This window comes from Myotis yumanensis, unplaced genomic scaffold (genome assembly GCF_028538775.1).
Source record: "Myotis yumanensis isolate MYYU_CA2020_CCGP unplaced genomic scaffold, mMyoYum1.0.hap1 SCAF_6, whole genome shotgun sequence".
In the NCBI taxonomy this organism is placed as follows: domain Eukaryota; kingdom Metazoa; phylum Chordata; class Mammalia; order Chiroptera; family Vespertilionidae; genus Myotis; species Myotis yumanensis.
In genome coordinates, this window is record NW_027223757.1 from 12,652,621 (window position 1) to 12,666,999 (window position 14,379).

A 14,379-nucleotide genomic window follows, 5' to 3' on the forward strand; every position below is an offset into this window, starting at 1 on the left:
ACATATGTCTAATATAATTTGATTAAAAGCACCCTGTATAGGTGCAATTTATCCATGAGGTATATGACTTTGAATGAGTTTATGTAAATATTCGTAAAAGTTTTAGTATTCCACAAAATTATTGATAAGAAAAAGGGAATCCATTAATTTGTTTTGGATCACACAGCTGTATTTTGTATGTCTAAGGGTCATAATGTCTAATAATAAAATCTAATGACTCTAAACCCTCAAATTGTATGACTCCCAATTTGTAATTGTGTTCTTCAATTTTGAACCTGAGAACAGTCCTCCATATTTCTGCCTATTGAAGCTTGTTAAGGTGATTTTTATATTCTTACCCTGGTTATTGATTAATTAGACATGTATTCTCTCTTCCTTCTATAAAAATTTTAGATAATTAGGGCCTTTATAGAGACATCTGATAAGAATTATTGCAAGGTAGAGGACTGAGACATTTCAAACACGACCAGAAATATATCTTAAACTACGTATCGATCACCTATTAGGTACAGTTGTTCAACTAGTTATTGGTCCAGCCATGTATTCTAGAACTCTATCCTGCTCTACATGTAAGATATCGAAGTAACCTTGCAAAGTGCCATGCTCAATCAAGGTCAGTAGGTTTGTCTTTTGGATCTCATGGATCCAACAGTCTAGTGAGTCTGTGCAAGAAGCAAATTTGGCTGCGAGTGAATCCATGCCCTTCCCAGTGATTGCTCTGTCCTTGTCTTTACAAATCTGGCTCAGGAAGGTCACATCACCATCAGGAGCACTCAACAGTCATCATATCTCCCTCCTTTTGAAAACCAGAATTACATTTGAATTCCCAACATATCATTTTTTCTCCTTTCTTTTTTCTCAAAGTGAAATATAAACTATTTAGAAACCTTAATTTCCACTTTCTGGGCTACACTACATTTTAGGTCAGAAGACTGAAATTTTGACACGTCACTCTTTACAGATCTTCAGGTGAAAGAAGATAACTATTCGTCCACTGCAACAAATTGGTTGACCATATTGTTGAGCAGACTATAGAAATACTACCTTGGCCTCAGAAAGACCTGGGACTGAAGACTGGTTTGGAAGCTAGCTGAAATGTGAGATCCCAGGCAAGTAACTTATTCTCTCTCAGTCTTGGTTTTCTCATTTGCACAAGGAACAATGCGCTCCTTACAAGACACTATGAGTCTGTGAGTGTGAGGCACTGTGCACAATGCCTGGCACAGGTCAAGCACTCAATAGTGAGCCGCTGCCATTATGACCGTACGGCAGCTCAGCCTAAATGACCTTCCACAGAGGTTGCTGAAAAATCGGAAACTCCGAAATCATAATATTCGAAATTGTAGAATGCAAACTGATACATCTCTGACCCTCAGGGGAGTCATATTTCTCAATGGCTAAAGAAAACACATCCTCTTTTGAAATATAGAATTCTGACCAAACTTCCTTTTGAGTTTGATTTAATTTCTATGACATCTGATTTCCAAAAGTAAATTTCTACAATCTGAAGGTTTTAGGCCATTTTTATAAGCTTCTAATTTCATTTTCCATTAAAATAATCTTATTACATTTAAATAAATATGTACCTCCTGTTAATATTCAGGCAGTGTCTTTTAAGATGTTCTAAAATTTTTCCAGTGACTCGCCCTAATGACAGAAGAGGAGCCGGGGCAGAGAGAGGACAGCATGCGAGAGGAGGGCAAACCCTACCAGCCTGTGACACTAAGATCTTTTGTGACTTATCCTAACAAGGAAGGTGAACTTCGCCATCTCCTTCATCCGTGTCTGCTTTCCAGGAATCTGCCCTATGTATTCCAGGGCCTTTAGTACACATCATATGTGAGTTTCAGCTTGAGATGTGGATCCTGTCTTCTGTTTAAATTGCATGCACCTATTAATATCACAGCAGATGAGCAAGGGGAAGGTGGACATTTTTTGGCTAAAGGCATCGTCACACAAAAAATCAGGCTGGGAGTCACTGCTCTTTCATTTTGACTTTCCTCTACCAACAGCCTTTGAATCAAAGAGCACACTTAACCAGATTCATATAGAAATTTAATAAAATAGATGGCATAACTTAAGTTTACTCCTAAAAACAAGAGTCGAGTCTTACAAACCACAATAAAATGAGGCCTCAGTACTAATCTCTCCAATTGTCTTGGGTGTCTTAGATTGATCATTTCCACCTTTAGTGTTTATCCCTTTCCCCATTAGTTCTGTCCTTTGATTTACTCTACATCTACGCAAAACGATTAAACCGAGAAAGCTTTCTAAAATGAAAAACAGAATTTAAGTCAATAAATCATTTTGTGTACCTCCCTCCCCCAATCCTTAACATTATGCCGTATTTCTCTACTGGGAAAGGCTTTCTGCAAATCAACTGACCGTGAGCTCATGGGCATGAAGAACCTGGCCTGGGAGAGAGGGGAAGTGACCATTTCAAAGCAAGTGCATGAAAGACCAACTTCCTCCCGCTAGACAAGGTAGCTTTTAAACAACCCAGAGAAATTCATTAGGTTGTGTTTTTTATAACCAATCTATTCACTGAAATTCTCTATAAACTGATCTACTTTAATAGATCTCAATAAATGATGTGACTGGTTTGACCATTACACTAACACATTTCGGCTTGAGAATAATCCAGCCAGTTTCCTTTTGTTTGAGGAACTATAGAGGCAAAAGTTTCCCTATAGGACAGATATATGGCTGCTTTGCACTTTCAAGCCTTATAATTATCTAGAATCAAACCTGTACCAGAATTCTCCTTAGTTATTATCCTATGACTCCACACAGCTTGACATCCAATTGATTACATTAAATTGAAAAAGAACTTTTATTTTCAAAAATATGTTAATTCTACTTTTAGTGTTCAATACTAATTCTGAGAGACGTTTTTCAAGGGTAATTATCTCTCTCTCTCTCTCTTTTTAAAGGGGAATAATTCTCAGAGAGTACTCATTGGCTAGCTCTTCTTCCCAACTCCCTGTCAGCTTTCTACTCAATGAACTACAAGCCTGGGTTTCACAGCCTGTTCCCATATGTAAGATGCAAGCCGGCTGCCCGACTACAAACCAATGCAATAACTACGTTTAATAACAACTGCTCGACTACCATCCGATATCAACTCTGTGCAATAATAACTGTCCCACTACAATCCAATGCAGCAACTGTGTTTAATAATAACTTTCCACTACTAACATGTATTATAACTATGCTTTACCTTACTGAAAAACATGGTAGAAACAACATGAGACTTTTCAAAGCCACTAATTAAAGACAGGCAACTGCCTATAAGACTTGCCTATGTTTAGGCTTAGTATTCACCTTTATTTATAAATGGTACTTCAAAGTCTATGCTTAGTATACACCTTTATTTATAAATGGTACATCTGAAGATTAAGAATATGTATAAAACTCCTTTAACAGATTAGATTGCAATATTAAACAGTGTAACTTAGTGAAACATATGTCCTAGCGGCTTTTAATTTCATATTTAAGTAACACAATAAACCCTTTAAAATGAACAGAATGTTAAGTTCACAAAGACGGACAAATTACCATCTTTTCGATGTTAATAGGTTGGTTTTACTGGGTAGGTCCAGAAGGGCCTCAAGGAACAGTCTAATCCATCACTAATAATGGTCCAAGAACTGCTCAATATCCTCTTAAAGCCAAAACCCAAACCATCCCTCTAGGCAAGCACTGATTAGCATTCAGATGGAAAACACTGAATAACTCCACTCAACAGGACAGTAAACTTAGTTATGTGACCCCCTCCCCACTGGGATGTAATGCTGCTCTCAGACAGATGATCCATAGAGCAATACTGAGGCAAAACTCACTTCTTTCAGGCTGTATAGCCTGGAGCTCTGGACCCAAGCCAAGTACTCAACAGGCATCTGAGAAAATCCCAAATCACTTCTTCAGGCCAACTTACATTCTTCGGAGAGCAAACCCTACAACTTATTTCCCTGTAAAGTAGGGTGGCATTCAGACTAGATAAGAGAACAGTTTAGAACTTTAAAAAATAAAATCACTTCTGCCACAAGTATCTCTGTTATCTAAAATATATGGTGTTCATTGCAATCAAAAGTACAATCCAGGTGTGTGCCAAAGATCACTATCTCAGTGTGTTGCCAGTTAGCGTCTGGAGCAAGCTAATCATCTTTCCGTTGTCATTCTCAACACCTGGCCTCTCACGCAGAGATATTACTGTACCTCAATGCAGAACAAAGCTTCTTAAGGATAATTTTAATGTCGCTTTGGCTTTTTCTAAGAGTTTACATAAGACATTGTTATCTGGAGAAAATGTCTAAGCAGTCTATAAAATTCATTACTGAAGATGATTTTCAATATTTCTCATGTAAGGACCTACGTAAGCAATACCTCTTGAGAGTGACCATATAGAACAGGAAGCTCAATACTGGATTTAGAAATGCCCCAATACGAAACTCTTGATCATTCGGCCTTATGTTAATGATCTTCCTGTAACAGCGGCCACCAGAAATCCATTCTGGAAGTAGGTTAGGTAAAAAAACAAGTAGACCAACTGCACTTGAATTCCAGATCATTTCAACCATATTAAAAACTACAGCCACCCTTGCACCCTGACAGCTGGTCTTCCAGAGGAGTCTGTGAGGAAGTAGGACAACATAGCTTGGCTTCTCATTCATTTAATTAATATTAACTGAACACCTATGGAACAATGCACTTAATGAGCACTGTGCTACTACGATTACATACCTAACCTTGGAGGACTCAAATTCTGTCAGAGTATGTATTTCTCAACACCTGGCATTTCCTCTCCAATAGAAACAGGGTCACTGAGTTAGGCAGACCTTATTCAAACCACAGCTCTTGCTGTATGATTGGGGAAGATTAAGCAAGCACCTCTTCATCTACAAAAACAGGGAAAATGTCATTTCCCTGTACGGTTCTCACAAAGACTAAATGAGATAGCCTATGAATCACCTGGTATGTCTCCGAACTCTTTAAGAAGTAGTTGCAGATCTAAGCTGCTCCACAGACACCTGACCTGACTACAAAGCCTACTTGGAAAGCCCTTGCTCCTTCCAAGTCAAAGTTCTCAGGAAGCAGAAGTGTCCACCATCCTTAATTCCGAACCTTTTCCCTCGGTGTACATGGGTTTTGTTAAGAATAATAGTACATATGCAAATTCTTAAAAAAATATTTAAAATATATATTGACACAATTTTATAGTTGAGGTTATTCAGTCAACACATTTCGAAGCCTGATTTACAAGAAAGTGGGTGCAGCGCTGCTGGATGCTGCCGAGAGTTTAGCTACGCTGCTCCATGGAATTGCTGCTCTGCAGCCATTTTGTGCCGTCAGGTGACCTGCGGGTGCCTTACACTGAAATCAGCCTCTCTCAGCCCCTCACACAAGTGCATGCCCTAGATAACAGCCGGGGAGTTACAAGCAAATGCAAGTTCCTAATACGACTTCCCAGACAGCCCTTGTGATAAGATTCCCCAGCCTCCCAGGGCCTTCCCCTTGTGTACCCCTTAGAAAAAACACCAGGAGAACTTATCGAAACCCCGCTATTTTTGGTTTGAATGGACCAATCTGGCCTTAGCTTGGGAACTCTTAGCCACTCTTCCCAGCCTAATAAAGGCATGTACGGGGTTCCTGTCTTCCAGTCTGTCTGTACTCAGCTTTCATGGTCCTGTGTGGCCCCTGGGGGCAAGCCTTGTACGTCATCAGGACGTGTGAGTAATAAACTTCTCTATTTCAATTTCTCTTGTGGTCTTTTGTTAAACTGCACTTCCCAATCTGGCACCCTTAACAAATGTTAAACATACAAAGTGCGAAAGTATGAGCATTAGATCACACAGCTGTGCTGACTCACATCTGTGATGTGGTTAGTTGGCTGTGTGGTCTGGTGAAAACTCTGAGGCTCAGATTTCTAATCTGTAAAGGTGTGAAAACAATTCCTAACTCACAGGGTAGATGTGGGACTTGAATAAGAATACTTGGCACACATAGGGCTCGATAAATATTAATTTCTATTTTCTTTAAAATTGCCCCCCCAAAACCCAAAATGAACAAAGATACATATTTGTGTAGTAAGGGAAGACAAGAATCCTATCTAATAATGAGGGAATATGCTAATTGACCCTCACACTATCGCAAAGATGGCAGTGCCCATAGCCAATAAGGCGGGGATATGCTAATTGACTGCCATGCCCTCAAAGATGGCGGCAGGGGAGGGCAGTTAGGGGTGACCAGGCCAGCAGGGGAGGGCAGTTAGGGGTGACTGGGCTGGCAGAGCAGGGCAGTTGGGGGTGACCGGGCCGGCAGGGGAGGGCAGTTGGAGGCGATCGGGCCGGCAGAGCAGTTAGGCATCAATCAGGCTGACAGGGGAGTGGTTAGGGGGTGATCAGACTGGCAGGCAGAAGTGGTTAGGGGCAATCAGGCAGGCAGGCAGGCAAGGGGTTGGGAGCCAGCAGTCCTGGATTGTGAGAGGGATGTCCGACTGTCAATCAGGCAGTCAGACAGCCCTACGGCATCCCAGATTGGAAAGGATGCAGGCTGAGCTGAGGGACAACCCCCCAAGTGCACAAATTTTGTGCACCAGGCTTCTAGTATAGTATGATACTACTTAGAAGTTGCATTATTCTGTTAGGGTACAACACAATAACCTTCCCAATGCCATAATTTATCCCTATTAACTGAGATTTAAGAACTGAATTGGCAACTTCTTTTAACTTACCACATTAAAATCTAGATTGTCTTCAACCCATGATTTTGCCTCTTCAAATTCATCTTTCATTCCCATAATAAAAAGTGTGTCCAGGGCATCTACTATTGTTGCTCCTTTGATACTTCCTGAAAATATCAGAAACATTTTTATTCAATCAATTAATTTTTACAGATACATACATGACAATTGACCAGACCTTGGAAAGGGACTGAATTTATTAATAAACAGTAATAATGAACACAGTCTAAAATTCTTTCAGTGAAGGAGAATTAAAAAACCGCACAAAAGTCAAACAATTATCACAGGCTATAGATGGATACACTAATCTTTAGTTTCTTCTGAGTTGTAGAAAATGAATCTCTTAGAAATTTCATTTGTGACTGCATTCTCTAGCGAGAAAAGAGTAGACCTAAAAAACAGGGGCAATGCGTTCCTTTTAATGTGATTATATCAAAGTATACCTGTGTAAAACTGTTTAAATAGAATTAGCTCTAAAATTGTTTAGTGATAGCTCTAAGAAACCAGTACTCTAAAATGGAATTTGACTCCCTTTGAAGCCCTGATTCTCCCCTTCCTCCCACCCGTCTACCTAGTAGGTAATGAAGCAGACCGAATGCTCCTCTGCTGGGTTACACCTTGGGATCTAGAAACCATGATGCTGCGCCCATACCCATTAGATCAGAATCTCGGAAAGGCATTTTTTTTAAAATATATTTTATTGATTTTTTACAGAGAGGAAGGGAGAGGGATAGAGAGTTAGAAACATCGATGAGAGAGAAACATCGACCAGCTGCCTTCTGCACACCCCCTACTGGGGATGTGCCCACAATCAAGGTACATGCTCTTGACCGGAATTGAACCTGGGACCCTTGAGTCCGCAGGCCGACGCTCTATCCACTGAGCCAAACTGGTTAGGGCAGGGAAGGTATTTCTTAAGGTATGCAGGTGGTTCTACTATGCACGGGTGCTCTGTCTGAAGGATGGTCTTTGCAGATAACTCCATCAGGTATGCAAGTTTCCTAGCAACGTGGTCAGAAGGATCACACAAACATCTCCACCACCCACAAGTTCAGCCAATTAGGAGAAGTTACTGTCACTGAATTGTGACAAGTGACACAAAGTATATTCTACTCACCAAACAAACTGCTGGAATGGCCTTCTTTTGATACAGGTTTCAGTTCATTTAATCCCCAGGCATATTGTTTATAGTTATACCAAGCATGTTTCATCATCTGAGAAAAGAAATGAAAGTGGGATTATAATTTGAGATGTTTTTGCTACAGAATAGATCATATGTTAAAGACCTAAAGGTTAAAATATTAAAACTCACTGCTTAGTTTAAAAGATGATTAATTAAAACTGTGACAATGATATGAATAAGCTAGAACACGTATATACATATATATACATCATCCCTTTATGTTTACAAATGGAGATTTTTTTTGAATCCATTTTATCCTACTTAAGATATACATCATTTTCAAAAGACCGTTTCCAGCAAGAGAAATTTAGTTTATCCTTAAAAGGATAAACCATTCTTACATTTATCTATTTCATTCTCATGACAGATTAAATCTGAAAAGACTCTATATTTAAAATTCATACTTTTGTACAAGAGTCTCTGTACTTTCAATCTCAAGGTATAGTACAAATATCCAAGACAAATATCCAAGGTTATCATTTGAACACTTTGATTTATCTTGACCAAATCTATACAGAAGTATTTTTAAATATCTGCAAGAAATGAAAAAAAAAATAAAGCTCGATGGTTATATCTTGATTTTGGAAAACTTCAGCTTATTTTAATATAACCAGTCTTTAATAGTATACATATGTGTGTATACCTATGTAACAGAAGGCTGACCCTGTGTATTCCCAATATAGACTCCTTGTACCAGGAATGTTTTCAGGTCCAAACCTCTCTGTCACCATTTACTTGCATAAATCTTTTCTTTTATTATTTTTAACAAAATTAACTTATCTACATATAATGAAAACCAAATTAATTTCTCCTGGCTGATAGACAAAGTTTTGATCTACTGTGCGAGACATTAACTCTAATAGAAAGTGAATAATTTTCAAGAGGAGGAATTGTTCTAAAAGCTTGTCAAAATGGCTGTATAACTATTGTATGATAGTTTAATAAATTTTTTAATGACTCAAAGAATTTATATGTAATTATGTTTATATACATTTTTTAAAAAGAGGGACTCCCTCCCCCCCGCCACATAGAACTTATTCATGTCACTACTCCCAATCTGTTAGCAACAATAATTACAATATGGACATACTCTGAAAATGTTATAATATGGCTCCATATTTAAAATTTCTTTAAAAAAGCATCACAAAGTTATAAATACTATATAAGGGCTATTTATCACTAAATATCTTCAGTGAGATCAACTCAATTTTATGAATAAGAACGTCTTCAGATGTCCCTGAAAATGATAATGAATATCTTTCTTTAATCAATATGTACATTATCTTCCTATCTCAGGATAATTGCTACTAATAATGGCTACCAGAATTTGTGATCCCTTTGTTCATTGCAGCATTATTTACAATAGCCAAGATATGAAAAAACCCAAGTGTCCATTGACAAATGATTGTATAAAGAAGGTGTGGTGAACATATACAATGGAATAACATCCAGCCATAAAAGATTAAATACTGTCATTTGCAACAACATGGATGGAACTCTTGAGGGTATTAGACCAACTGAAATAAGTCCAACAGAAAAGGACAAAACCATATGATTTCGCCTGGATGGTGTGGCCCAGTGGTTGACCCATGCACCCAAGAGGTCACTGATTTGATTTCCCAGTCAGGGCATATGCCCAGGTTGTGGGCTTGATCCCCAGTGTGTGCCATGAAGGAGCCAGCTAATTGATGTTTCTCTCTCATCGATGTTTCTATCTCTCTCTCCTTCTTCCTTCCTTTCTCTCTAATAAACAAAATAAGCAAACAAAAAACATATGATTTCATTCATATGTGGGATATAAAACTAAAAGTACCAAATGAACAAACAAATCAAACAAACCCAAACACATACTAGTATACACAGACAACCGAATGGTGGTTAGCAGAGGGAATGGAGGCAGGGGAGCACACAGTGGGTAAAAGGGGTCTAGTGTGCGGTAATGGAAGGAAACTAGACTTTGGGTGGTGAGCATGCAGACATTGAATTGTAATGTTGTACCCCTAAAATTTATATAATGTTATTGACCAATGTTACCCCAATAAATTTAATTTAAAAAATCTGTACTATCTGCTGGGAACTCTGCTAAATGCTCTACATTCAATATTGTATTCAATTCTCATCATAACCCTGGGAAATGTGTTGTATTATATTATTTGGTAGATGAAGAGACTGAGGCTTGGAAGTTAAATGTAAACAACTTTACTCGAAGTCATGGCATTTTTTCACAGCTGAGGAGCCAGGGTTCATTCAGTTCGGCCTGACTCCAAAGCCCAGGGTGTTACCCAACACAATGCATCACTTTCCTTTAATGAGTCAGCACCAGGATCTTCCTTTGATGTATCAGACTTATCTTCCAACAATCAATAAAATGCATATAAAGCAGTGTTTTTAAGATTTTCTCCTTATAAATTCATTTTATTGGGAAGTATAATAGATTTAAGGGTAAAATGACCTGACTTATAATCCCAGTAACATCACTGCTTAGTCACATAATCAGGGATGAGTCACAGTTTTTGTGAGACTCTTTTTACTAGGAAAACTGGGATCACAAACCCTCACAGGGTGTGTATGTAAGGATTATGTGAACATGGTCTGTGTGATTGCACCTAGCACACTGCTTGGCATATGGTGGGTAATCACATGTTTACTGAATTTTAAACCTATGCTGAAACCAGTTAAACCACATCACAGAAATAGAAATCAGTGAGCCTCTGGAAAGGCTAGGTATATGAAATCCACAAAAACACCTTAAGATTACATCTGAGTTTGATTTGGTTCTCCTACCAAATGTGTAACTCTTGGCAAACTTTCCATTCCTGCAAATTTCCAAAAATATTTTATAAATTCAAAAGTTTTTGGAATACATGTGACCCAAGAACAGAAAAAACCCATCATGATTTGTTTCAGCTCCAAGACTGAATGGAAGCTAGTGCCATATACTATTAATGGCTCCAAGAGAGCATAAAGCTCTCCCATAGAAGACTGCTTCTCTGTCAAAAATGATCATTTATACAATGTGCTACTTGAGTTTCCTCTGTAGTATATATTAGCTTTTCTTAGCTTTTCCCCCAAGGGAAAATTTGACACTAATTGCTTAGTTTCCTACAGTTCTAAAGCTCCTGTCACATGTTTCTCAAACTGGGTTCCTCATCCCATGGGATTCTATGAGTTAAAGTTAGAAACGAAAATGAAAACAAGGTGGTCAAAAGCCCTGAATGGAGCATCAAGATCGGTTTCTTCAGGAATCTAATTCCAGTGATTGGTGACCTGTGCAGATGGTTTACCGTGTTAAAGCGAGAGAGAGAGAGAGAGAGAGAGAGAGAGAGAGAGAGAGAGAGAGAGATTGAATTTACAAGTCATATATATGTAAAAACAACTTTGTAACTCAGGTTTATGACTTGTACAAATATCTGAAAACATCAAACTGCTACTAGCTTTTATTGTACAGATTTAAGCTGCTAACCAGCTAGGGATTATGGGGATGCAGGCATTTAATCTCCCCAAATTCAGTGTGCTTGTGAGCTGACAGGACAAGAAGGTCACTTCTAAAATTCAACTACCAATCCCCCCTCTTCACAGGCTCCTTCATTTTGTTTTATAGTCTTTCATCAATTTAATTAGGGTTATACAACTTGACACCCCAAGTAGGATTCAAATCGGCCTACACTAGATGCTGATTGGGACTTCAAATGCAATACTGAAACCCTCATGAAAAAAGATAAATGGAAAGGAAGCCAATTTTCCCCCCTGAGTATTCATATTTGCATTGGTGAAAGTAATGGTATGAATGGAAACAAATAAAAGAAAATGATAAAATATTTCATAATAGCAATCCATTACTTTTACCGAGAGGAGCTGGAATTAAGGCATAAAATATTTTTTAAAAACAGCATTACTTCCCTTTGACTCTGTACTTATATAAGATTTCTTTGATTAGCACTTTCTTCTCATTTGGCATCAGGGCTGAGCAATTAGGCAATGTCATTTATTGAGGGTCAGCTATACTATAAATATTAAGATGCTAAAAGACTAGAAGGGAAGTGTACATTATTCTATCATGCTTATAATCTAATAAACAATGTATGGAAGCTTAACCTCTTCTTCCTACATACTCATAATGTTTATATATATATGAGAACAAGAAGAAAACTAATTAAATGTGGTGCACAGCTCTACTGTTGTACCTAACAGTTTGTTTTCAATTTTATGACCTGATCTAATCAAGGACATGCAAAGCCAGGAATAAATAAAAATATGCTTAAATTTCTCTAGGTGTGTGTTGATTTCAGAAGTTACATTTTTGTTGCTAGAAAATAAACTTAGCAAATATTTTACCTACTGATGCTTTACTCATACGATCTTAAGTTATTCATAAAAGACACATTAAAAATCTTTTTAAAAATCTATACATTTTTGCCAGATAGGTCACCATATGACTCATCAATTCCACTCCTGAGTATTTGTCCAAAGAAAATGAAAACACTAGTTTGAAGAGATATGTGTACCCTCATGTTCATTGCAGCACGATTTACAATAGCCATGATATAACCTAAGTGTCCATTGATAGACAATGGATAAAGATGATGTGATTCCATATATATATGGAATATTACACAGCAATAAAAAATAAAATCTTGCCATTTATTACAACATGAATGGACTTACAGGGTACTATGTTAAGTGAAATAAGTCAACCAGAGAAAGATAAATATGATATAGTTTCATTTATATGTGGAATCTAAAAACACACACAAATGAACAAATAAAATAAAAACAGAAACAGAGACCAAAGAGATGGTTGCCAGAGAGATGAGGGATGGGTGAAAAAGGTGAAGGGGAATATAGTCAATAATATTGTAATAAGTTTTTATGGTGACAGATCACAACTAGACAGTGGGATGATTACATTATAAGGTATAAAAATGTCAAATCACTTTTCCACCTGAAACTAAATTAAGTAATATAATACTGTATACCAACTATACTTAAATTTTTAAAATGAAAGTTAAAAAAAGAAATTTCAACTTAAAAAAACTCACACAACTTTTGACTTTCGCGGCTACATGTTCAAATCTCATTTACTGCCCCTTGCTGCCGGGTCTTACACAAAATTTCCATAGTTTATACAGTGTGATCTGGGTCCCTGGCCCCAGCTGACTGGTGCAGGGCCTGGTACCGGACCCAAAGGCAGACGACTGAGAACTGGCCATGCGATTTGCAGGTGAAGCACTCAGGTGTGAAGCTCTCTCCCATGCATGGACCAATCTAACCATCTTCCCTACATCTGGGAGTGTAACTGGGAGATAGTGACAGAGAATCCAGAGGCCAAAGTGATGTCGAAGCAGATAACTATAAATACACAAAGAGAAAAAGCCATAGAAGGAGCCAAGGGGCAACTGAAACCATGAGGAGAACCTATGAGACAAAAGACAAGGAGGAAAAAGTAAGAGGAAGCTGGGAGCAGACACGGGGAATCACGTTAGGCCTGCAGAGCTGCTGTGGAGGACAAACAATGCCGTTTGCTGTCTGAATGTTGATGAATCACCTCCACTCCACTCCATGAAACATGGCTCTTTGCTGCGGAGACTGTTTGCTTTCTTCCCTGTGTGTCCTTATAGAAAAATCCCGTCACTGACTGAGGAGGAATGAAGAAGAGCAGGACACAGGCGTAGGCAGCTGACAAACTCGGTTCTTATCGGAGCTCTCAAATCACTGACCCTAAGTGAGGCAATCAATCTCTCTGAGTCCACTTTCGGCTCCCACAAAATGTAAATAATTAAAAATACCAGTCTCATTGGTTACTACGATTAAATAAAATAATGCATGTAAAGTGCTTAATACATCACTTGACACATTGTAAGTGCTTGATAAATAATAGGCATTATAACTATTTTTATTAAAAACTCAAGCATGTCTCTGATCTTTGCAATGCGAAAGAGCTTCCTACTTTTTCCTACTAACATATAGGACAGTGATGGCGAACCTTTTGAGCTCGGCGTGTCAGCATTTTGAAAAACCCTAACTTAACTCTGGTGCCGTGTCGCATATAGAAATTTTTTGATATTTGCAACCATAGTAAAACAAAGACTTAGTTTTTGATATTTATTTTATATATTTAAATGCCATTTAACAAAAAAAAATCAACCAAAAAAATGAGTTCACGTGTCACCTCTGACACGAGAGTCATAGGTTCGCCATCACTGATATAGGATAAACAAGAGGGGCTCATCTATACAAAATCAGACAAACTATATAGTACATGCGAACTCTTTATAAAGATATGCAACTATTTGGTCTCCAAAGGTGGAGGGAGAAAGAATGAAGACCTTTTCTACAAAAGGTCTCTCCAGATGTAAGACAGGATGGCTCAACTTTGGTTCTGAAAGTTTACATATTGGCTTTCTCAAAAGCTTGGCTGTGCCAGGAATGCTTGTGTAGGAGCTTTGCCTGATGG

General features: G+C 38.1%; 1 protein-coding gene across 1 annotated transcript in view; it reads right to left on the reverse strand.

Moving 5' to 3' along the window:
• The window catches only part of MAN1A1 (mannosidase alpha class 1A member 1), a 152,165-nt gene that overhangs the window by 96,004 nt on the left and 41,782 nt on the right, over positions 1-14,379 (reverse strand). The window contains exons 3-4 of the mRNA XM_070417580.1: positions 7,860-7,956; positions 6,734-6,849 (exon numbers count right to left, since the gene is read on the reverse strand). Coding sequence (XP_070273681.1) covers positions 6,734-6,849; positions 7,860-7,956 — 213 coding nt within the window. The remainder of the gene's footprint in view (positions 1-6,733; positions 6,850-7,859; positions 7,957-14,379) is intronic.